The sequence below is a fragment of the Camelus dromedarius genome, chromosome X, assembly GCF_036321535.1.
Source record: "Camelus dromedarius isolate mCamDro1 chromosome X, mCamDro1.pat, whole genome shotgun sequence".
In the NCBI taxonomy this organism is placed as follows: Eukaryota; Metazoa; Chordata; class Mammalia; order Artiodactyla; family Camelidae; genus Camelus; species Camelus dromedarius.
Genome location: NC_087472.1, coordinates 32,688,722 through 32,715,324, shown reverse-complemented (window position 1 = coordinate 32,715,324; position 26,603 = coordinate 32,688,722). Strand labels below are relative to the sequence as shown.

Sequence of the window (26,603 nt, the reverse complement as noted above, 5' to 3'; positions counted from 1 at the left end):
TTCAATAGGTTTATTCATTACATGATATTACAGAGACATTGATGGACTAATTAATATTCACTATACAACTCCAAGATGGGAAGAGGGTATGAGGCTTTTCCTAATCTTAACGGATTATAAAACTCTTGTTTGTGAGTGTATCTTGCTGGACTTTTGGGAAACACTACCCTAAGGTTTTTGACATCTAGTTTCAGTTGCTTATAGAAACCAGATACTAATAAAGTCCACTGAATAACAGTTCGATTTGTCTATTCTGTGGCTGCAAACTACATTTACTAATTGATTTCCCCCTTTGAAATGTTTGTCATTGGTTACTAGCTTACTGCTCTGACTCAGTAGAACTTGAAGGCATAGCATGCACAAATAAACCTGTGCTTATATCTCTTACTTTATGAAATCACGCACGATTTATGTATTTTCAAACATGTTAACTCACGAGAAAATTCTGTTATTTTTTGTCATCCAGAGGCTCCAAATGAGGTCCAGTTTTTATAAAGACCAATCATCTTCTCTCCAGTTTATGTCCACAGTCCTTGTCCCAGTCTATAATTCCCAGATTGGCAATGAAAAGTTGGCTTTTAAAAAAATTGTTTTTCCTGATTTTTAAATATTTTATTTTACTTGATTTTGAAGGGAAAGGTAATTAGGTTTATTTATTTATTTATTTATCAGAGGTACTGGGGATTGAAACTAGGAGCTCCTGCATGTCAAGCACGTGCTCTATCACTGAGCTATACCCTCCCCTTCTAAAAGCTGACCTTTTGTCATTAAGTTACTTGAACTTTTAACATGGTTGGCTCATTCATTTCCCCCAGTTCTCAGCCTAAATGTCACTTCTTCAGTGAGGTCTTTTTTGATGACTCCATATGAAGTAGTTTCCCTCAGTTAGTTTATATCATATTATTTTGTTCTTTTCCTTCATATAAATTATCATCATTTATGAACATCTTATATATTTGTGTTCTTACCTAATAATTGTCTCTTTACCCAATGAAAGTGTAAGTTCTGTGAGGGCGAGGACTTTGTCAGTCTTGTTTACTGCTGTATCTCCAGTGCCTAGAATTGTGCCTGACACAAAGCAGTCAATAAATATATAATGACTAAATGAATGAATCCCTATTTTATGTATTAGGAAGAAGCAGCTGGTACTAAGGCAAAATTACTTGCCTAATGTCACCAAGTCTCTTTGTGACACAGCTAAAACCATATCTGTTGCCTGCTAATGCTTAGGGAGGTGTCCTTTGCATTACAGGACATGATTTGCTAATTACTGGTCTGTTGATCTACTGTGATTTAGTTGCCAGTTACTAGTCAATACTTTCTCCCGCTGCTTTGAGAATGAATCTGTAAGCACTGCTGCTTGATCAATGCATAAATCTCCCAGGGTTGGACACAGGTAGAGAGGAATGGGAAAGTTCACATTTCTACCTTTTTAGAAGTCATCAGTAAAAAAATGATTTCCCTTTTTTCCTTTTCTGCCAGCTCCTGAGGGACAGATTGTGTGTGGCTCCACAATTGTTTCTAATTTCTGAATCCTAAGAGCGTCTACTGAAGAATTTTTTTTCTTTCATAGCTGGCAAACATTAGCTACTTGAAGTAAATTTAAGCAAGTATTAATGTGAAATTCAAACACAGGTTTGCATTAATTTTGACGAAAGACAAAGAAAGGATTAGATGGTTAAAGCAAAGTGATGTGAATAACGTAGCCCTACATCTATGGTTTATGACTGTTATTAGCTTTGGTCACTATTTCAGAAATCAGTTACTTATGCAAATCTTGGCAATATGATCTCTGAAGAGGACTCTAATGTTGATGATAGTCCCAAATATTGAATGGAATCTAACCGTGGGCCTAATACTGTCAAGGTTGCTAAATAGGGTCTGGAAAAAATAAAATATAACCCTCTCTTGCACACAGGGAGCTTCTGAGTCTCATCTTTCCTTGGGACAAAATAATGAAAGTTAGCTTTATAGAGGGTCAGTGGCTGTTTAAGGCAGCAGTACTTTCCAATAGAACAGATGGTTTTCAAAGGCCGCTCTTCAGAGCACAGTTGATCTATGACAGTGGCTGAGCCCCAGTGGGATTGGGACCTCATTAGGAATCTCCTTCTTCACTAAAGCTGCTTCCCCTTAATATGTTTTCATAATGAGATCCAGTTTTAAATTGTTTTAATAGAAATTAAAAGGGGAATACAAGTAAAATAGATAATTCTCAACTTTTGTAAAGTCCAAATATTACCATTTTGATTTGACATTTTGTGCTTCTCTTATGTGCTAAGTGTTTCTTCAATATTAACATTAAATAAATTAAAATTAAATTTGTAATCAATATTTTAGAAAATTGAGATAATTAGAGAGCTCTAAGAAAGTTTCAATACTAGGGCTGATAAACGTAACATTATCAAACCCACTTGTGAAATGGATTTAAAGACTGCCCAGACATATTAAAATTCCTTTTCAAAATGAACTCAAACATTAGTGCAACTTTAGTTATTATATTATTCATTTCTACCATCCACACCATCCATCATCATGGGCACAGTCTTTTAAATCAGATGTTCCCATTGCATGTATATGGTGGGGGAGAGGTAGAGGAGAGTAATAAGACAGACTTATCCTGATATTAATCTTTGCTTTGAAAAACAGTCTCATGATACATTATTTTGACCTTCTCAGTATTGTATATTTTGACTTGATAGCCATTCCACCTCTTCTCCACAGTTCACTGAGGCTGTAAACAAGAGAAGATGTACAATGGCATACCCTGAAAATTATACATTGTTGAAAAGGTCAATATAGTAGAGGCGAATGTTACTATTCGTAATTTACAGAATATATGAGGCATTCAAATTCAAATAACTCATTCTCTTGACAGACAGAGTAAGGATAACATAGAATGGCACAACATGAATCCATTTGGGAAACAGGCAGAAGAAATAAAACATGGCCGCAGCCCAATTTCTTTCTTCATTTCCTAAAATGATGCTCCATTTACTTATTCTTCCACAGGCACTAGAAACCCATGAGACTGTGGGGAAAACAAGTTACATTTCCTTCAAATGTTAGCTTGAAAAATGTTCAATGAAGGAAAATTCGAGAGTAGATCACATTGTGCCACACAGTGAGATAGCAGGAACGTAGGGTAAAAAGCACTGGCTGACTTAACTGTACCTCAGATATCATGTCCTAATTAGCTGTATGACCTTAAAATGCTATTTTTCTTTTCTGACTTTGAGTTTCCTCATGTGAAAAACAATGTGATTGGATCAGAAGCTCTCTTAGGATCTCCCTAGCTCTAATATTCTGACTTCTCATTTGATCTCAGGATTTGTAATCCAAATCTCATTTCAGACTTACCCATGGAGGTAGATTGTTCCCAAAGATTGCCACCAACAGTTATGTACGTGGAGGTTCTCCTTTTGAGAGGTGGAATTGTTCACTTTCCCCTTGAATTTGGGCTTCTCTTGTGACATTCTCTGACCAATAGAATATGGTGAAAAGTGAAGCCTACTCCAGGCCTAGTTTTTAAGAGGCTTGATATCTTCTGCCTGTCTTAGAAGAGAGTTGCTAAGTAAAGAAACTTGGACTGAAAATCTGAGTAATTAAATATCATGTGGAAAGAAAGAAGCTACATGGATGAGAAATGGGGTGCTTTTGACAAAGGTCAGCACCAAGGCCCCAGAAATGTGAGTGAGGCCACGATGGATGTTCCAGGCTCAGTCAAGCTGTCAGCTGAATGCAACTGCATGAATGACCACAGCAGAACTCATGTGCAGCAACAGAACTACCCAGATGCCTACAGCACCATAATAAATAATTATTGTTTTTAAGCCACTATATTTTGGGGGGTGTTTGTCACAGAGTAAAATATAATTGAAATGCCCACTTTAGTAAATGACATCTCTACTCAATTGTTCAATTCAAAAACCTGGGAAGACTTTCAGTGCATGACCTTCTTTCCCACCACCCCATATTCAATCCATTACCAAGTCCACTAAACGGCAAGCTTCTTGAAGACAGGAACCATGTCTCTCTTGCTCACTTGTCCAGCTCCAGCACTTAACACAGCATCTGAGACACAGTAGGTTAATTTAAGGAAAGTGCTATTGATCTTACCTCCACCAACTGATTCACCTTCATCTCTTGCCTAAAAATACTACAATAGCCTTTTAACTAAGGTCCACACTAAAAGAAGCTGGGTGAATGATACATAGGAACTCTGTCCTAATTTTGCAACCTTTCTGTAAGTGTAAAATTAGTCCAAAATAAAAAGTTTAAAATATAGATATATGTATATAAATTGCATGATGAGACTTTTTGTTTATGTTTCTTGTATACAATATTATATCTTGATATCTGTATACAAGACTTCTTTGGTTAGAATGCTCCTATGAGGTTCTGCATAATGTGACAATTCCTTACCTTTCCGATGTCACTTCATGCCATCCCTATTTCCATTGCCAAGGATTACAATGCTCAAGCTACACCAGATTTAAGTCTCTCAAATATTTCCCGCTTCTTCCCCTCTGCAGGACCTTAACATGTGCAATGCCCTTTCCATGAAACACATTTCCCTCAATTTTCACGTGGTGCCTCCACCTCATCTTTTAAGTCTCAGCTTCTAAACTTTCTGAAACTATACACCTCTACGCATTCACAGTCTTATTGATATTCTCATGGAACTCTCTTCTTCCCATAATACTTAATCACAATAAGTAATTTTACATTCACTTACTTAACCTCTGTCTCCCCTGTTAGACAATAATCACCTGGACAAACCATATCCATCTTATATTCACAGTATTTAAAACAGTGCCTGTACATCATTAGCATTCAATAACACTTTGTTGAATGAGTTAAATCTAATGGATCCTCACTTAAATGATCTATTGTCTTAGTATTCAGTGCTAATTAAAGTCTATGCAAATTAGAATACATTGGCAAAGGCCACATTTGTGGCCATGAAAGAGGACCTTCAGGTAAGGAAGGGAAGGTGAGAGGTTATTTTACGGCTCTAGACAGAACAAAAACTAAACCATCCCATACAACTACACCAGCACTAAAAGGATCTAGGGATCACAACAGAAGTAAATGCTACACATTTACTTACTGGACCATAGTAATACTACATTTATTTATTCAGCACTTTTTGATCACCTGTTGTCTGAACTGCCTATTGTCTACACTGACTACACATGACATTTACACTGCTCTGTACCAGGTGCTAGAAGGAAGACCCAGGATGCATCATATGTTTAGACTAAAATAAATCCCAATGATCCACAGTAATACAACTCCCATTCCTACACAGCAATAATACAGAAATTCACTTTATACTTACCTGTGATCTATCTACAGGAAAATAATAGATTAGTATCACCTATTTTGCTCCATTTTCCAAGCTACCCCTTTTTGCTACCATTTTTTGGGCTAAGATGAGAAACAAACATAACCCTGAAATTGCACTCATTTACTAAACCACTTCGATCATGTATGTGTATCCTTAAGATGAAGGCCAGATTTTGCTCTCCTCGGTGCTATGTTATAATAAACGATTTTTATTCAATTTTTTTCTGATCTATAAACTGATATTGCTCCATAAATACAAACTCTATAAACACATCAGGATCTCTGAAATTTCCCAGTGATGAGGAAATATTTCTGTCAAGGGAGACAGCTGAAATGAGTAAGCCCTTATGGCCCTAGACAGGGAAGAAAAAAACAATACTTAAAGCCCAATTTTGAAAGCGGCGTCAAATATACGCAAGGATTTCCTCTCCTGGACTTGGTAAGCTAGACTTGTAGATTCAGCACTGAGACCACAACCTATTTTTAGACAAGACTTCCTTCTTAAGATCTGTGCAAGACTGGCCTATGTGCTTATCTAATAATTTATCTTTCCAGAAGCCACCAATGATACGAAAACTCAAGTGTCCAGGCTTCCAAACGTTCAGATTTTAGTACATCAAACTTATTTGTCACTGAAGATTTTACTTCTCATTCAGATATTCACTGTCATATGGATATCAATGTAAGCAGGTGTGGCGTTATGGATTAAACTGTGTCCCCAAAAAGCTATGTACCTTAACCCCTGGCATCTATGAATGTGACCTTACTAGGAAATAGGGGCTTTGTAGAGTTGAGACAAGGTTATATTGGATTATGATGAGACCTATAATTCAATCACTGATGCCCTTATAAAAAGAGGGAAATGTAGACACCAAAAGAGACACAGGCAGGGAAAGAACAGCATGTGGTAACAGAGACAGAGATTGAAGTGATTCATTCACCAGGCAAGGGACACCAAGCGTTACTGGCAACTGCCAGAAGCTAGGAGAGAGACATGAACCAGAGTCTCCCTCACATCCTCAAAAGGGAACCAATACTGCTGACAGCTTGATTTCAGAATTCTAGTCTCTGGAACCGTGAGACAATACATTTCTGTTGTTTTAAGACACCCAGTTTGTGGTACTTTGTTACAGCAGACCCAAGAAATTAGTGCATGTAGTAAGGTTAAGGGTGGCTATGTCATAGTAAAATGCAACCAGCCCAACTACATAGGATGTGCCACTATATTCTTGTGATAAATACTCAGAGAGATATTGCTAATTTTTCAGGCTCAGTCAAAACCATTGTGTACTTTTCACTATTCAATACAGAAACTGATTTCTTTCTTTTTTTCCTCTTACTTAGTAAACTGGAAATTCTGGTCTACCATGACTGAAGAAAGTTAATACACTTCAAACATTACATAACATAGTTGCCTTTCCCTGATTGAAGTAGCCCAATTAATTCACTGGGAACTATTTCAAAAGCTCAATATTTGGAAACACCATCACATTTCCCATGGAGAAGTACAAATAAACTAAATAATTAAAATGATGGCATTAAAAAAGTTCAGATCCTTTCATTATGGACTGCTTATCTTGGATTTAAGAGATGGCTCTGATTTGTGGGTTTGAGAAGTAAATGATCCAGAACTTTCCTAGAGAGGGAGAAGAATATGGTGGAAAAGGTATGTTTTTCCATATTTCTGCTTTAACTGTACTAATCATGAGATCTCAAGGCTGCTATTATTTATGATTTCTGTGCTTCTGTATAATTTAAATTGGTTGTACTGTTTGCAAATTCCAAGAAAATGTGCAGCTCTTGACCACAGAAAGCAGTTAATGAAAACAAAACCATTAGCTACTAAAGAGGAAATCAAAAGTTGAAGGCCTTTCCCACATCAATACCACAAGCAGATAAAAGAAGCCTTAAATCAGGTATTTGTTGTCAGGCAGACAAATTTTTTTTTAAATGCTTAGCTAACTGAATTTGTACTTTGAATAAAAGAAAAAACCCCACTGAATTTGGTCAGCGTGGTTTGTGTGGGTTGATAGGACCTAAATCTTATCAAAAATCTAAAACTGGTAGTTAGCCCTGGAAATCTAGACACTATTAAGCCTCTTTTCTCAAAGGCAAAAAATGAATGGTGTATTTATTACTGACCATGGAATAAATGATTACGGGGCTCTTTCATGTAGCAATTCCCGTGTAAAAGGTTTGGGGATTTAGCCGACCACAAGTTTAAAATCCCGGCCAACAGTGTAATGTGGCTGCTGAATAAGCTCATGCAATCTCAAGCTACATTTATAATAATAATGATACCTTCCATGAGCATGCTGCTTTACATTGTGAAAAGCACTTTCATACAGATGATCTCATTTTACATAGTGACCAGATTACAGGATGTCAGTAGCCTGTTCTCTACAAGAGTTAGGCCACATTGGTATACAGTCTCATATTTTAAGAAGTACACTGACACCCTTCATTATCCAGGGGAGGGTAGCCATAATAGTATAAACTTCCTATAAGAAATCATTACCAACTGGAAATACTTATCCTAAAGAAGACAAGATGTTGGGGAAATCTGCTACTTTACTCAAATATTTGAAGGGATTAATGGAAGAAAAGAGATTTACTCTGTCTTATTACAAGAGAGAGATCATGGCTCAGAATAAAGAACTTTCTAGTGACTATAATTGTGTAACTGAACAGGCTGCCTTGTAAAGACAGTGAATGTTCCTCTGTCGCAGAACTCTCTTCTAAAGAATCCTCTTTTAGGGTACTCCCAGATGTAGGGACACTCCATTGAGTAGGAGGAGATGACGGCTGTGGGCTCAGGCAATGATCACCCATATCATGTGTTCCTCTACATTCTATAGCCTCCCTTGAAATTAGGTTGGCCATGTAGCTGAACTCTGGATAGGAGAGGAACTTTAGACGTGACACTGGTTTCCAGATCTGTAGAATAAAATAAGTTGGACTAAGTTTCCTTCTACTATGAATAAAGACTACTGAGATGTAGTTGGAATGCTGATAAGAGTAGATTAAATACAATAAAACAATCCATTTGAAGAGGACAATTCGAAGATTACTAACAGAATTATTCATTGGCACACATGGACAAAAGAGAAGTCAAATAAAAGGTTTAAAGGAAACAATAGCCTAGTGGACTAATAGAACCATGGACCTGCCTTTGACAAATGAGAAGTTCCATTCTTACTGAGCTATTTCCACACATTACATGAAGGCAGGGTCTCCCTCTCATCTTTTGCGAATTTTAACCTGTGCCCACTGCTATCACCACTTTATTTTTTTTTAACCTGTCCCCTTTAAGAATAGTCTGCACATGAGAAGAATGTACAAACTAAGATACCAGGAATCAACACATAGAACCAAAGAGTAAACACAAACACAGGCTACCAATCTGCAAAGTTTAAGAGCTACTAGTTTGATACACTAAGTGGTCACTTACGAGAACAGCTGTTATTAGGTTAATAAGCTAATTACTGTACTGAGATAGGAAGTACCAACGCAGCCAGAAGTGAGTAGACCGATCATCCCTGCTACACATTTGTACATATACAACAGCACAGTCAATAGTAATTCTGAGCTGTCTGATAATTGGTCAGACTAATAATCATTTACTCAGTACTGATCCAGCTGATTCCTCACTAGTATGTTTAGTTTAATTGCCAAACTGCCTATCGGTGTCACAAAGAACTTTAATCTCCACACATCAATGGTTAATAACAACTCATCTTACTTTCCAAAAATATTAAAGAAGTTAATTACATTGTACCTGAAAAAAAAGTTCTGAGTTACTTCGAGGAGTATACTGCATAAACATGAGATGTAATTATTAAAATTAATGCTTCCTTTTCTGAAATTCTCTTATCTAGAGTTATCACAATCCTCTTCCTTTCTGAAGGACTTAACATTTTCCTATAATTGAGGCAAAGGGGTTTGCAAATTGGACCTTGACCAAAATTCCCTCTCTAATGCAGGGTCTCACTCCAAATGTTCACATTCTTTTTGTTCCTTTGCTGACTCATCATCACAGTCGGCCTTGAGACGTACTATGGTTATCATCTCACCAAGTAAAAATCTTACTGAACAGCTTAGTTATTAATGGAAAATCATTATAGCAATGGGTGGCCACTCAACACATTTGCAACTAAGGAAAACAATCTGTTATAGGCCCTCAGTGGACCAAACCCTCTGGTCATGGCAAACAGGTGTCTAAAGCATATGCAAAATACCAATATACAGGAGCTCCTGGGTTGCTATTGCATTTGGAAACAAAACCAAAGTATATTTTTGGACATGATACACACACTATTAATTCAATTTTCAAAATTCAGATATTGGCAAAAAAGAGACTGTTTCTATCAGAAGTAGTCTTAGGCTATGTTTGTCCTCCACTTTTTTTTGATGGAGCTCCTTTTCACACCCATGTGGTCTTAAACTGCTCCTGACTGCCAGGTGTGCCCTCTTCTTCATCACCCTAAGCCCCAGTTCCTTCCAACTTTCTTTTTCAGGGACTATGGCCACAGGGACAATACCTTTCTCTTATGGGAATCAAGTGCCGATCCTTATAGGTCTAATGCGATTGTCTGATTTTTCAGTATCCATTTGCTGTCTGATTTCTTACTGCTTCTCAGCCTTTAACTTTCTTACCTTGCTAGGAATCCAAGATTCGTGTGTTCTATGATGTGACCTATTTGTTCATGACCTTGCTGTAAGCTTCCAGACTTCAGATTGCTACTGTGACTCTAGACTACCAGCTATGGCTTCAAAAACCTCTGAGGTTTTCCTCCAGACCTCTTGCCTGGCCCTTATTTTGTGTTGACTCTGATCGATGGTTGCTCACTGTAATAATGCAGGAGATAATTAGGGAAAAGATGGGAAGGAAACTGGGAAGATTTCTGGTGTTCTCTGATTAACAGCAACACATGTGCCTATTAACAAAACCAGATATTTATATACCACCCCTGATAACTCTAAGTAACTTTTGGAAAGAACTGTTTCTAAAGGAGCAAAAGATCTTCTAAAGTTTAAGCCATATCTGTACAAATAAAGTGTAGAAGATAAAATTAAGGGACCTATCTAAATGATGCAAAGCTACCCTTCCACCTCAATTATGAACCAGCTAGATGATATTTCCCTCAATTTTCTACAAGTTTACCTATAATATAAAATCAACTTTTATTTATATAAAATAATATAAGCTATTTGAGTTGGAAGGAGTGCCTAAATTATTCTTTTCTCCCAGTTCATGTTGGATGTTAAGACACAGTCAAAATGTGTAGCTTTGTTTTTTCCCGTTTCTGGATATTTTAAAAGCATCCATTATCCACTGATTACATGTGTTAGAAGACAGAACTGCTGAAAAGTATTATAAAGCGATGGTATTGATATTAATACTGGCAGAACATGCTATTAGGGAAGTGTCCTCAGTTGACACATATTCCTAATAAATTCTAAAAGCAGAGAGTTCCCTAATTTATTTTTTCAGTCTCTAATCTATCCTTCCTGTCAATGAGTGACACAGATGGATTTCTTGATATCAGTTCAGATGCTAGAGTACATGCAGCTTTCTGGCCATTAAGTGTACATCCCTTTGGAAAGGTTTTCTATACTGCTTTGTGTTTCATAGCCAGTTTTCAGGTCGTCTGCAGCTTCTGAATTTGTCATTGGAAAAGTGTGTTGGCCTGAGTTACAAAGGTCAAAAAGTCAAAATAATGCTCTCTTACTCATTTCTATTTTCACACTAAATATTCTTTTAACTTACTCCTATAGGATCATTTGCCTTCTGTCCAAAATTCATTTTTAAAAAGGGAACAAAACTAAGTCCCCAGTGCAGGAAGACTGAGTAAAAAACAGTACGAACATTAATGGACATTATGGGTAAGAACATTAATGGACATTATGAGTAAATGTTAAGAGTGTCAACTCAGGCCTCATTATAAACTGCTTACCAACTTGGGTAAGTGTTTTTTACTTCTCTGAGACAAATTTTCTCCTTTTAAAAATGGACCATACACATTTCTCCAAAGACATACAAATGGCAAATACGCACACAAAGAGATGCTCAACATCATTAATCATTACAGAAATGCAAATCAAAACCAAAATAAAACACTACAAAATACCCATTAGGATAACTATTATAAAAAATGGAAAATAACAAGTGTCGATGAGGGTGTGCATAAATTGGAATCCTTGTGTATTTCTACTGAGAATGTAAAATGGTGCAGTTGCTTTGGACGAAAATCTGGCAGTTCCTTAAAAAGTTAAAAATAGAGTGACCGATGACCCAATAATTCTACTCCTAGGTAGGAATGATAACCCCAAGAGAATTGATAACATATGTCCACACAAAAATTTGTACACTAATATTTATAAGCAGCATTGTTTTGTAATAGGCAAAGAGTGGTAATACCCAAAATGTCCTTTAATTGATTAATGGATAAATAACATGCAGTACATCTGTATAATAGAATATTATTTGCCAATTGAAAAGGGATGAATTACTGATAGAAGCTGTAACATGTTTGAACTCTGAGAACAATATGCTAAGCATAATAAGCCAGTCCCAAAAGACCACATGTTGTATGATTTCATTTATATTAAATGTCCAGAATAGGCAAATTTACAGAAATATAAATACACAGCAACATACAAAAATATAAATATATAGAAAATTGATTAGTAGTTGCCTGGAGATGGTGGAGGGGGTAGAAGGGGACTGAAAAGTGACTGCTCATGGGTTTGAAGTTTCTTTTGGGAATGTGGAAATGTTCTGAAATTGATTGTGGTGGTGGTTGCACAACTCTGCCTATATTAGAAACTATTGAAATGTATGATTGAAGTGGGTCACTTGTGTGGTATATGAACAGTATCTTAATAATTCTCATAAAAATGGGACAAATAGTATCTATCTCATAAAATTATTGGGAGGATTAAATGAGATAATTCATATAAAGTATTTAACATAATGTCAGTACATGGTAAGCCAGCAATAAATGATAGCTCTACTAGTATACAACTGCTAACAATAACTAGTGGCAGTAGTAGAGCTACTATTAAATCACACTACATATTATTATAACAATATAACTAGTAGTAGTAGTAGTAGAGATATTGTTAAATAGTTATTATTTTATTTAGAGTTATAATACATATATAGTTACTATTATTGTTGCTGTTGTTATTATTAAAATGTCTCTAGTAGCCTAATAGCTTTTTTGACGATATAATTTTGGGCCTAGATAAATTATCATACTCAGTATGCCATAATAAAAATAACAATAACTTTGGAGTCAAGACAAATCTGATTGAAATCCCATTTTTACCACTTATTAAATATGTAGCCTCAGAAAAGTTATTTCATCTGTATGAGGCCGAGTTTCCTCACATGCAAAATGGTTCAATAATACCTACGACTACTTTGGGCTCTTATGAGGAATAAATAAGAGAGTGTATGCACAAATGCCCATTGTAGCGGCTATAAATAGTAAACTCTCAAATAATTTTGTTTTGATATGTGTAAAATCATGGTATTGGCATTAATGAAAGTGTGATGAAACGCCTTCAAGCTTATATTAATATCCCAATGAGACATAAATTTCATCAGTGCCCCCAAAATAGCAATATATGGGGTAGAGTTCTGGTCTACAATCATGTTGTTCCTAAGATATTCATAATAAACTTGTTACATTACAGATAAATCATTAGTAAAATGTAAACTTTTTCTTTTCATTTTCAAGAGTCTCAAAGCAAGTATGACTAAATTATATAAACTTACACGAAGTAAGTAAACCAGTCACAGTTTCAAGCATTAATATGGTAACCAACTCTTAGGGAAAAGGCTTAGCCCATAATTTCCAAAGTTGTACCTAATACACATGTTGTACAATCTGGGCAATAGAATGGTTTGCAGTTTGGGGTAGTCCATGCTAAGTTTGTACATGTTATGCTGCAAAAAATAGATCTTTTGGAAACAGCTCACTAACCCTAGAATATCTACAAGGGACAGTGAATGCTGCCATGAACTAGCTCCAATTACATGTGCCAAGAATGCTGAGTGAACTCAGGATACCCTTCTTCTTCCTCTCCAAAGTCTTTACTTTTTCAAGATTAAATGACGATTTTCAAGGAGTTATTTGAAGCTAAAAGCATAGGAGGAGCACACAAAAGCAAAAAAAATTAAATCCCCTGCTATGGCCATTATACACTCGATGCATATACTAAGACATGATCCGAGCTAATGAAATGATCATGTATTGCTATTCGTATTGGTATTAATTACGGCCTGACATTTTAACTCAGTTGGTGACTTGCTTTGGTTTATTTGTTCTATGACAACTAGAAAGACTTGGCTTAATTTTGCTAAACTGAGGAGACTTGGGGATATCATAAGTTGCCATTTTTAGTATTTGCCATATTGAAGAAATGGTGGACAATTTATTATTTCCAAAGGTTTTATCTTTGGCAATTTTAAATTGTTTTCAAATAAATTTAGCATTTGAATTGAAGTTATACAAATTTGTCATTACATTAAGTTAAAGTCAAAGACTGCAGAACTGTTAATTTATGAGGTCTTGCCACGAAAAAGTCACTCTCCCTTTTCTCATCTCTGTTTTGGCAGCTATCATATTACATTATAATTCTGCTTACACATCTGTCTTCCCCACTAGACTGAGAAACATCTTAAGGACAAGGACCTCATTTTATTCACTCCTATATCCCCAAGAGCTAACACAGTGTTTGTCATCCACTAAGAAGTCAAAAAATGTTTTTAGGTAAATTGAGTTTAAAAAATGATAGATTTGGTTGCACATCTAATTTCCTAATTCAGGGTTAAATTAGTTATTTATTTTTGTGTTGTGGTCCTGAGTTTTGCATTAAATATTATATTTTGCCTTATTCTCTTATAGTCTTTTACAGTAGTCTCTTGGGGGACTGAATATAATTTTCAGTAGAAACTGACATGCAGGTGAAATCGATTTCTGACGAAGATTAACACACCTTATATACACAGAGAAACTTTGAGCCAGTAGCACCTAACACAGTCATGAAATATGAATTTAAACAGCCTGTAAAAATAAAATAAATTCTGAATGAGAAGAGAAGGGAAATGAAGAGAATCTTTCATACCGGGTCAGATTCATCTGGTATTCAATTAGCTTGGACTATTTCACTGGTTTGAGTTTTTCTTATATGATTTAGGCACCCAGGCTTTCTTTTTGACTCTTTGACACAAAAAGAGAAGTAAATGGTGTTTATTTTCTACACAACACTGACTGGTAATTTAAGTCTTAGGAAACCTCCAGGAAAAATAGTTTACATCATCAATGAGAAGAACAGGGCATATTTTCAAATTCACCTTTAATTGAAATTAAATGTCAGATCTCAAAATCTTTTCACCCATGTTTGTTCATGGCTGTTTCAATGTTTCTAGAAGTCTGCTACAGTTTGCAAAGCATGCATTTGGGTTCCTTAAAAAAGCAGTGTCCAAAAGAAGCGGTCTACCTTGCATCAACACATTTCAAGTGGGGCATATGTCATTATGATGGTTTAATAATTTGGTGTTAAAGTACAATATAAATTAATATAATGTGATGCAGTGTTATTTTTCTTATAAAAATTATTGAAAATATATTCCTTTTCAACTGCCAAAATCATAATTAGCCCTGGTATAGCAAAGGTTTATTCACCAAATTTAAATCTAAATTTACCTCCAGAGGGAGAAAAGAAATGGCAGATACAAGACCAAATTAGATTTGTGTGAGTGTTTGGTACATTACTTTTATCTTTATATTTTACACATTACCACAGGCAGCTTTAGCTGAATAGGCTTACTTTGTGAGAGCAATAGTTTTAATACTATTTCGTTAAGAACATGTTTAACATCTCAAAATATATAGTTATTTGGTTAAGATTAATCTTCTTTCAGCATTACAATGTGAACACAATTTAGCAACAACCAAACTGTCATCACTATGTCAGCAAAAAGTATGTAAATTTCCAGAATCTTGTGGATGACTAATGGATTACACTATAGCAGAAAGTCAAGATGTTTATTTTCCTCTAGAGACACAACAAAACATCTGTACTGATGCCGGCTCCATGCACTAAAATGTATTCATTTCTACTAAAATGTTTAATTTACTGGATTGCCTTTACAAATATGCAGAACTGAGACCTGAGTGTAATTCTTAAACAAATACATAAATAATTATTCCAGACCATGTTTTCTAAAACTACCTTGAAGCTTGTGCACAAATATTTCTTACAATATTTCTAATTTTGCATACAATGCCTGAGTGGGATTCTTATTCATGAGGAAAATGGAGTTAAAGATGTTCTAGGGAAAATTAATGTTTGTTCTGGGTATCTATTGTTTAACAAACACCTAGCTTTGTGCCTAATGACAACCATTTTACTTTGCTTATGAATTTTTGGGTCAGAAATCTGAGAAGAGTTCAGCTCAATGGTTTGCCTCTGACCTACATGGCATACATAAGCCAGGGCAGCTGGGGCTGGAGGGTCCACTTCCAACATGGCTTCTATATTCACGTGTCCGGTGCCTGGCTGCTTTATTGGCCTCTCTTCCTCCACATGAAGTCTCATCCTCTAGGGCCTCTACATGCAGCCTGAGTTTCTCAAAGCATGGTAGTTTCAGACCAGACCAAGAGACACGAAGAGATGTTACAAGATATCTTTTGACACAGCCTCTAATATCTCAGAATATCATTTCTGCAGTACTCTATTGGTCAAATACATCCCTAACGCCAGTCCAGTTTCAAGAGGAGGGGAATGAGGAACTATGTTTAAATGGTAGGAATAGGAAAAAAAAAACTGTGGCTAACTTTAATCTACTACAATGTTGTCTCAGATTTTTAAATATTGAGATTTGGGAAAACTGAACTTGGTAATGTACTTAGTCATTTGGCTTGGATTGTTGTATTTTTTGGTAGTTCTGGTTTTAGTTCTAGTTTAAGGATGTCTAAAGCTACATGTGCTTTATAAACTTTTAAAAATGAACGAAAACAATTTCCAGAAGTTTTCATGACCTGATTGAATTCTGAATGTTTTCAAGATATAGACAGAGATGTCCAATCACGCCAGTTATCTGTCTCTAGCTCTTTTTTATGCCTGGGGTTTCTAAACCTTCATCATTCTGACTGCAGAGCCCCCATCAACACTAAAGAATTCTCTGACATTTATCGTGCTCCTAACATCACTTTAGTATTGAGGCATAAGAGTAAATTACAAAATGATTTCCAGTTGTGAATAAACGAACTAAATAAATCTGTGGAAAAGTTAAAATCACTTAAAATTAACCAGCCATGTGCTCCTTGAAATGCCAAAGATCTTATTTAACTGATTTTGTTTTTCTTTCTCTGAATTACACGGTTGATTTAGCATCTTGGAGAAACAGCCTTTCTAGAATGAAAAATGGGCAGGTCTCCATCTTTCTGTCAATAAAGTTGTTTCCAAATTGTGTAACAAACTAAAAACTGAAAAGTTCAGCTTTGCATCTAATGTAAATTGGAAGCAAATTGCTTTAGTAATTTTACAGGGTAATGCTGGTGAGTTATTTTGGCATATATACCTATGTTGGAATATATATTTATACAAAGCACACATCTCAGAGATTTCCTGAATAGCACACACAAGTGTGACACCCAGTGAACCTGAATGAATTTTACTCCCTACAAGGGTCTCCCTCCTTGCTTTAGAACAATATTCCTCAAACTCTTCTGCTGAAGTTTTCTTAATGACAGAGGAGAATGAAGACATATCCACCCAGGGGATACAAACACAAAAGTTAGTTCTGTTTTATTTGAAATAGTTGTGTGAATTTTGCTTTCTACTTCTCAATTTATGTTTTCATATAAAAATAACTTATCCACCTGAATCTCCATGAAAACAAATGATACGAGATTATCTTATGGCTTCATGTAACCCCTGGCAAACCACAGAGTACCCTTGAAGTATTTTTATACCAGTGTGAATGGAAAGATGTAAGTAAAACTTACTGAGGGAGTGTCAGCACATCTAGATTTGGTTTTAACAAAATGTGATGACTCTGCATAATAATATACAAGGCGTGGGGGGAGAGCCAGAGTCTAATAGTTCAACATTATCTACAAAATATTCACCATTTCCATAGCCCACTCCTGACAACATGTTTATTATTTTCTCTTCTTTTTGTTTTAAAATACTTAACTCTGGTCCTCAAACTGCTAGGATGCATTAAATATAACGTGCTATATTTCATTTTAGAAAAATGACCAAGCTCTTAGGAATGTAATTTTCCCTCACCTATTTTCAAGACAGAAATAAGCCTCTAACAATCCAAGGTGGATTGAAAAGATCAAAAGTTGAGTCAAAAACTACCAAAGTTAGTGAAATATTGATGCCAATTCATCTTCCCTCGCTATATAATTGGTACTATCACTATGGTCACACACTTCAATAAGTCATATGCCCCAAGTAAGTCAAATACATTTCTAGCATATTTACTCAGTTCTCTTGTTTAGAACTGAAGAAATTATTAGAATTGAAGAATAGAATAAAACCTAAGATAGACTAAAGATCACAGGTATTAAAGGCCATGGTTTGAAAGAGACACTAGCAGGCCTCTGAGTTTCAAGCTTACAGTTCTTGAAATATAAATTTAGTGGTAGGAGACTCAAAAAGGAGGCTCAAAACCTCGTGTCCTTATTTGAGTCTGTAAAAAGACAAGAGCACCCATAAATCAACTTACTTTTTCCAACACCATATGATTCATAAATATTCAGGATCTCAACCTAAAAACAAGTTTTAAATAGCCCTGGGTTGTGCCATTGGAAGTCATATTACCAAATCATTTTGAAGGCTGTACTGAGGGGCTATTTTATTTTAAAAAGTGCTTGTTCAGCATGAGTTAATGCTCTCTAAATACAAATTTGGGGCTGACAAGCATGGGAAGTTTTCTGTACCAATCACCAATGCATGACACCTATGAACCTATCAATCACAGACTTAAAAAGCTCTGTCCTACAGCACACTTCATACCCAGTGTAACCAATTAGTATTACCATTCCTTGATGCAATACAAATTCATTTCCTTAAACTGCTATTGCACTAAACTCCAAGGTTATAAATGAGCAGGCACAAATTGATTTGCATGTAATAACAGTAGCAATAAACCTTTCCTGGTTCATGCAATTTTTCCCATCTGCTAACAGAGAGTAAGTTTAGGATCTATTATTCCTGGAAGGAGACTTACCCAGCTGGACATCTATAACACTTGGCTGATTCTCCATGGGGAACAATGGCTTGGGAGGCTTGTCTGTGAGTAAAGCTAGAAGAGAAAATGAAAAAAGGTAATAGAAAAATTGAGATTAAATTACAGGATGAGAAAGATTCTACGGTGTATGATATTTAACGTTTGTAGACTTGATACTGTGTAAACGTTTATTAGACAGTGTTCCTACTTGAGTAGTTACTATAACCATACAATATCCATTCTCCAGCACATTTAGAGCAGCATTAATTCACTGTAAATAGGTCATTTTGACAGCTACACTTGCCAACAAGATCAAACAAATGGTCTATTTTGAGTTGTTGTATAAGCTTGTGAGTGTGAAGAAATATAGATTTTAAAAGTATAATCATATAAATGTTAAATCTTCATTCCTACTTTGTGGTACTAAATGTTCTTAATGAAACTGCCAGTGGGTTGAACCTTCTGCACCTCTGAATCATACCTCATTCCCCACCTCAACCTCTAAAACAATATGATAAAACACTGGTACATTTAGTAGCATAATTGATCAAAAAAACTGATTGAACATCTTCTGTCCACTAAATCTTGTGCTAAGTATTAAGGGAGAAGAAAGTAAAGTTTTTATCTTTGCCTGCAATTTACATTCTAGGAATATGAACACAGAATCAGCACATCAAAATAAAGAGATAATAGAACAAAGAAAACAGTCTAGTAAAAAAAATGTAGCATTTGAGTTATAAGGCTATATATGGTAAAGGAATGGAGAAAGGAGAGGTCAGTATTTGCTGGCAGGGTTGGGGAAAGTTTCTGAAGGATATGGGTCTCCACACAGACTTTAAGGAATGGAGAACATTTGGAATGGTAGAATAAGGAAGAAGAATGGCAGGAAAAACTAATAACACAAATTGAGAAACACAGGTAGAACTTAGCAAGCATACTGTAACTAGAGTAGAATAATCTGGTAAGAAGGAATTGGGTGGGTGGGGTAAAAGCAAGTCAGTCATGATGTGGAGTGATTGGAAATAACAGGAGATAGATAGGACAGAGCTTGATTCTGGAAGATCCTGAGAAACATGCAGAGGAATTTGGACACGATGTAGTAGACCAGAAGGCCATTGTAGACTTTTGGAACAACAGTAACAAAAGACTCAAGGGAAGTACTGTCTAAAGATGATTGGCTTGATACATAGAATGTAGTATGGGCTGGAAAAGAACAAAACCAGCTAAGAGTATGAGGTAACAATGCTGCAGTGAGAGGATGAGGAGTCAGAGTGGTAAAGTCTGGGGAAAGTTTTTTTTTAAAAGGAGGCAAACTTAAGAGGCCTTCAGAAAAAAGAAGTGTGAGGACTTGGCACAAATACAAAATGCTTTATGCCAAATCTTATATCAAGCTATTATTTATATCCTGAGTTCTTTTTAATTGTTCCCGTATTTTTTTTATTGAAATATAGTTGGTTTACGATGTTGTGTTGATTTCTGGTGTACAGCATAGTGATTCAGTTACATATATATATATTCCTTTTTATACTCTTTTTCATTATAGGCTATTACAAGCTATTGAATATAGTCCCCTGTGCTATACAGTAAGACCTTGCTGCTTATCTATTTCATATATAGTAGTCAACTATCCAACTGGACTCTTACCTATTAAGGGGAAATGTTTTATTCTTCTTTGTAATTCACAAGAGACAAAGAATAGAGCTGGGTAATTAGAGATAATCATTAAACCATTGTTAATTGATTGGCTTAGGAACTCCCTGACAACACGAGAGAAGTTCATTTCATATTGCAAAGATATTTAGAGGAAGAGAGAAACTTAAGTTAATCATAAGATAGGTAAGATTAGGGAAATATACAAATTTGGCAAGATTCCCAAAATAATTTTTCATAACAAACAAATGAACCAGGAAAGAGCTTTACATAACATTAGCTTAATCTTCCTGATATCCAAACTGCTAAGGGAAAATTTTTCATGAATTGTTCTCATTTTTCCAACAAATCTTTATTGATGGCCTGCAAGACATCTTGTTTTTATGGAATTGAAAAATACATTTTTCTAAGTTGATTTTGGCAAAATACAGCCAAACATACAAATACAATATCTGTAGTCTCCATTTCCTCAATATTTCAGTTACTCTTAATCTTACATTTAAATATCATGTGAAATATAAAGGATATATTTTAAACAAAATTTAAATATTTGTATTCAAAACCCAGTCACGGGTCAATTTTATTGTTTGCTATTGTTTGTAATAGCAAAATACTGAAAACAACCAAATTATCTATCAGTAGGAGACTGGTTAAATAATACTATGTTACTTGCATATAATGATGTATTACAACGCACAGTTTAAAAGAATTAGGCAAACCTGTGTATCTATTATAAAAATATCTCCAAGATAGAGTATTCAATGCAAAGTAATGTTCCAAACAGAGTGCACAGTATACTATCCTTTGTGTAGAATATATATGTGTGTGTGTGTGTGTGTTTGTGCGCACACATGTATATATAAACTTGTTTGTATAAGTACGGCATAATTCTGAATTAATACATGTGAAACTCGTAACAGCGATTTCCTCTAAGGAGAGAAACTGCGTGGCTGAGGAATAGTAGAGTGTGAGGTGGGAGAAGGGTGGTATGGACAGGCAGAGGAAGATTCCATTTTCACTGTATACCTTTTATACATTTTGAATAACATGTATATATTGTGTACTCAAGACATGAATAATTTTATTATTTAATTTTAATTAATTAAAGTCCAGCCACCTACATTTTATTTATAAAATAATCATTTTGGTTACTTTGTAGAACCATTGTCAATTTGCCTTACACATCGATATTACAGACACTTAGATTTCTGGAAACTGTTCTTAGTCTTATTTTCAAATATGTCCTGCCTCCAATTGGGATGTGATGGGCGGGAAGTAACTGTAAGTAATGTTTATAATGCTCAAAGAGAAGTATCTTGTCCTACTTTCATCAGGATATGAATTTGGAGACATTGTTGCCCCCCATCCTTATCTCCTGCCATGGATAATGGATATATTTACTCTAATTTTATTATTGTTAAATGTCAATTACTGAAGTGATATTTATTAGTGTTGATAATTTTAAGTGCCTTACATTTACAGGTGGTTCATAATTGTCAAAGTGCTTTTAGATACATTAGTTCATGTGATCTACACAATGACCTTGGAAGGTAAGGAAGATGGTTACAATTATGGCCACCTTAGAGATGAAGCTTAAATGAAGCGTACATTGTCTCATTTGGTGCCCCCTTGTGACCAAAAGCCCCCATAGGCAGAATGGATAGGAAGACAGATATAAGCTGTAGGCAGGAAATGGGTAAAAAACGATCAGTACTGAATCAATGGTTTTAGTGTCTTTGACTACACCCTAATTAACTATGCTAAGGTTGCCAAGCCAGTGGGAGTGGCTTTGTGGCAAACAGCCAGCTGAAACATGATTTCTGTAGGACATTCCATGCACATACATTTTTTTCTCCCAAAGCCATGAATGAAAGAGGATGAACTTGCACTTTAGATCCTAACACATCTCAGTGGGATGTATGGGCGTGGAGCCTCATTAAATTCCAATATCGTGTCTAGGTCCGGGAATTGCTAAGAAGTGCAGAACATTTGTGATGATAAAGCAGCAACTGCAGCAGTTCATCTGGATCCTGACCACCAGCCCATAGACAAATCTATCAGCGCCCAGCATAATTATAGCATTTGCAGATTAGCTAGAGCACATGCTGCCATGAGCTCATTTCTTTCTTCTTCTTCCTTTTTTTTAAATCTCATCTAAAATGCACAGTTACTGTTTGGGAAATGAAGGGGAGAACTGTCGATACCAGACCCCATGAACAACACAGTGGAGATTTACAATTTTATTAGAAAAGTTATCATGGACCTCTAGAGGGACTAATTGGGGTCTGAGCTAGTCTTTGAATTTGCTGCTCCAGCTTCATGCTTTGATTGAAAGAATGGGAGCTCGGGATGCAGTTTGGTACTAACATTTTAGTCCACAATTCCTCCCTTGCATTTCCCTCTGTAGCTGCTTATGTTTAATTATCCTTAAATATAATTACTCTACTGAGTATGCCATGACATTAGTCTTAATGTGCTAGTGAAGCTACTACTGTTACTGCCTGCTTCTTCCTAAAGCTAGGTTTTATATGTTCGACACTAACTTTCCAGAGAAGAATGGAAAGTTTTTTTTTTCTATTAAAGGGAAAAGTTGTATCCACCTGCAGAAACAGATCAATTGGTTTGACTGAAATGATTGGTCCATTTCCATGAACCGAGTATAAGAACTCAGTAGAATTAATTGTTTGATTAAATAAATCAATTTACTTGACTATAAGACTAAGCGTTAAAAACTGTCATTACAAGTTTCATCGTCCTTTTTTGTTGTTGATTTCTGTTTAATTAGACTTGCCAGAGAGCCAAGTAGAAGGGAGAGGAAGGACAGCTTGATGCAAGAACACTAAATGTATGAACCCATTAGAATCATAAAGTGACTCTCTAATTTCTATGAATGAAGCCACTATGGACTGTGTATGTTAAGGTCAATAAAATGGATCCGTCCAAATCCATTCAACACACTAGCACTGAAGTCGCATTCCAAAATCACTATTTTCATCACAACATTTAACCATATAGAATCTACCAATGTCTCCTACATAAGAGGATAAAATCTGAACCTGTCAGCTATGAACATAAAGGCAACTACAATGTAGACTTAAAAAACAATAACAACAACAAAAACAACAACAAAAAACAAACCAACCCTTCCGGCCTTCTTAACTACTCTTCTACTTTATCTGTGCTTTGTTTGGCCAAGTTACTTTCCTTATCTGCCCTATTAATACATTGCATTAATTTCAAACTCTGCATCTTGGCTTAAACACTTTCCCTAAACTTGGAGACAAATAATAATAGCTATCAGAGTTCTCATTTATTTAGAATCTGCTCTGTGCTCGTCACTATTCGGCCAAGTTACTTTCCTTATCTGCCCTATTAATACATTGCATTAATTTCAAACTCTGCATCTTGGCTTAAACACTTTCCCTAAACTTGGAGACAAATAATAATAGCTATCAGAGTTCTCATTTATTTAGAATCTGCTCTGTGCTAGTCACTGTTCTAAGGCATTTTATATTACACTCTACAGATAACTTTTCCAAAGTCAAGGAGCTCTGGACTTGTAAAACAGGGATCTGAAATGAGTTCTGCGTGATCTTACCATGCCTGTGATGCCTAAGATCTTCCCTTTCCTTTTTATCATCCTAAGTCCTATCTATCTGCCAAAAGTCAGTTTAAGTCCTACACCCTCCAGAAAGCCTTCCGCATTTGGTTCATGGTATACACTGCTTTGAATACAATGTAAACCTCACCTTACATGGGTATATCTAGTCTCCCTAACCAGATTTGGAAGCTCCTAGATAAGAATCATGTCTCACATTACCCAGCAATTAAGGAAGTGTCTGACACTGTGGAACAAATAAACACAATCTCCAAGTTATTTTCCCACAGTATTCTTTCTCCAAAAGTGGGTGCTTCCCATAGGGTTCTTAGGTTACAGTGAACAGAAACTAATTTAAGCAAAAAGGGAACTTATCAGAAGGGTATCTCAAGGATGAACAGGATGTCTGGGGAACTAAGTTTAGATACAGGAAAGAAACCAGATCAAGTCTAGATGCACAGGCAAAAGGCACTACACAACAATTTCATCTTGATCTCATCACTGGATTGAATTCATTCCAACTGTGTTTTTCTTTTTAAATGCTTTGCTTTGTCGTGTTGTGTCTTGTTTTTTGTCCTTGGGTCACTTTTTTCAAGATTCAAAATCCCAGGAAAGAGAGGCTGAATGGACAAGTTTTTAACTCCAGATCTTGGTCAAGACGGCATGCACACCTTGAGTAAAAGAAGAATCCCCCCAAAGCAAGATTTCTCAAACTCAGCAATATTAACTTTCAGTGCCAGACAATTCTCTGTTGTAGATGGCTGTCTTGTGCATCGTAAGTTGTTTAACAGCATCCCTGGCCTCCGCCTGCTAATTCCAGTAGCCCTCTCCCCCAGTTGTAAAAAACCAAAAATGTCTCCGGACATTGGCAAATGCCCCTGGGGAGCTAAACCACCCCAGGCTGAGAACCACTGTCTTGCAGGAAACTTAGGTTCTCTGATGTCCTGAGGGAATTGAAGATCTTGGAAAAGGAGACTTGGGAATAGTCTTCATGTCGGAAAAGAAAATGGAGGTCCTTACTAAGCACATTAAGTCGAGGCAGAGCCAGGGATCTTGTTAATATCTTTAATGGTTTCCTGTAATCATGAAGGGAGATTGGTCAAGCCTAGCCAAAGTAGTTAACTAGTTTCAAGATTTCATAAATTGATAAAAATGAATCCAGAAATTGCTGCATTCTGGAAACATCATAAGCACTAGTATTCCTTAGAAAGGAACATCTTTTTCTGAATTAACTTCATAGACTTCCTAATTCTGAATTATGATGCACATATTTTACTGACTACTTAATGATTATAAAGTCCCATATGTTGTAAATATGTCATGTCTAGAATTACTAGGCTGAGAATCCCCTGATCTAGGTGATCATCCAGGAAAAATAAATAACAAATATTATTTAATACCATCTTTAATCCTCCAAATTTATAAACCCAAACAGGACCAGTCTTAAATATAATATATCCCCTTTGCCCTAAGCTTCCTTGTTTTATGTACCCTACTTCAAAAGAGTTTCTTCTCCAGCCTGCTTTTAAGCACCCAATGTTCTTTCTCTCTAATCAAATCTGGCTGCAAAGAACTCTCTGCGATTTAAACCTTGGTATGAACTGAAGACATCTGAACCTCTTTTCCTAAGGCTAGTTGCTTTCAAAGGATGTCTCAAAATGTGAAATAATAGGCTTTATTACTTAGGAGGCAGTTAAACAGCAGGCACATAATTGGCCCCAGGACCCTCCGCTGACCACCTGTCTTCACACCGGTGTTGGTCAACAAATAGGGACGTTACTGAAGACAGATAGTTATTTTCCTCAAGATTCCAAACAGCATTGTTATGAGTGATTTCTCCACTTAAAAACATCTTAGGAAAGAGTTCCCTGGCATGTTTTAAATTAAGAAGTACATCACTGTCCATTAAAAGTCAAGCCTTGTTTTCACTTCAGCCTGTTACTACCTCCATCAACAAAACACTGTAACAATTAATTTCTTGTAAATATTTACTCCACCAAAACTCTAATATTCTCTGCCTTTTTTAAAACAGGAGTGGCAGACTGACATATACTGTTTGTCTATTAAATCTGTCCACAGAGAATATGTATTTTGTAGGTGCTCCAGCTGTAGTAGAAAGGCTGGGATGGGGTCAAGAAAAAAAATAAAGCCAGTGATTCCAAGAGTCATTCAGAGATTTGTTTCAAACCATTGGTGGCTCGACCTTAAGAGATTTTGTTATGCATCTCCCACACTTCCCTACTCCTGACTAAGAATAATTTCCTTTAGTAAGTCACTATCACTGATGGTGGTGGCTCATGTTCCTTATGTGAAGATAAAATTCTTGAGAACCAGAGTCAAACAGACAGGAGGTCATATTCATAGGATTCAATTGCTTTTAAAACAAACACATTCTAGTTGCATTAAAAATACTCCTGCCATCATTTGAAGCCTTTCTAAGTATGCGTCTTTATTTAGCATATAACTTAAAGTCAGGTACTTCCTTTGAAGTAATAGGTAATTCTTTAACAGGGAGATGCTGAGTTGCTAGGGAAGTGATGGGCAACCCACCTGGCCATTGCCCCTGCACAGGTCAGGCCCCCTAGCAACTTCTCTGGGCATCTGACTCAAAGACTGGGTCCTGCCTTGCAATTCAGTGGATGTGCCTTGAGGGTCGTGAATGGTCTGGGCTGCTGTGAAGAGCCTTGAGGTGCCCTCTCCTCTAGATTCCATATTTATTTCCACTAATATTTGAGTTTTAAGCAA

General features: G+C 36.0%; 1 protein-coding gene across 1 annotated transcript in view; it reads right to left on the bottom strand.

The window, feature by feature from the left end:
• The window catches only part of IL1RAPL2 (interleukin 1 receptor accessory protein like 2), a 1,161,988-nt gene that overhangs the window by 198,785 nt on the left and 936,600 nt on the right, over positions 1-26,603 (bottom strand). Inside the window, exon 9 of the mRNA XM_064482665.1 lies at positions 18,611-18,685. Within this exon, the coding sequence (XP_064338735.1) occupies positions 18,611-18,685 (75 nt within the window). The remainder of the gene's footprint in view (positions 1-18,610; positions 18,686-26,603) is intronic.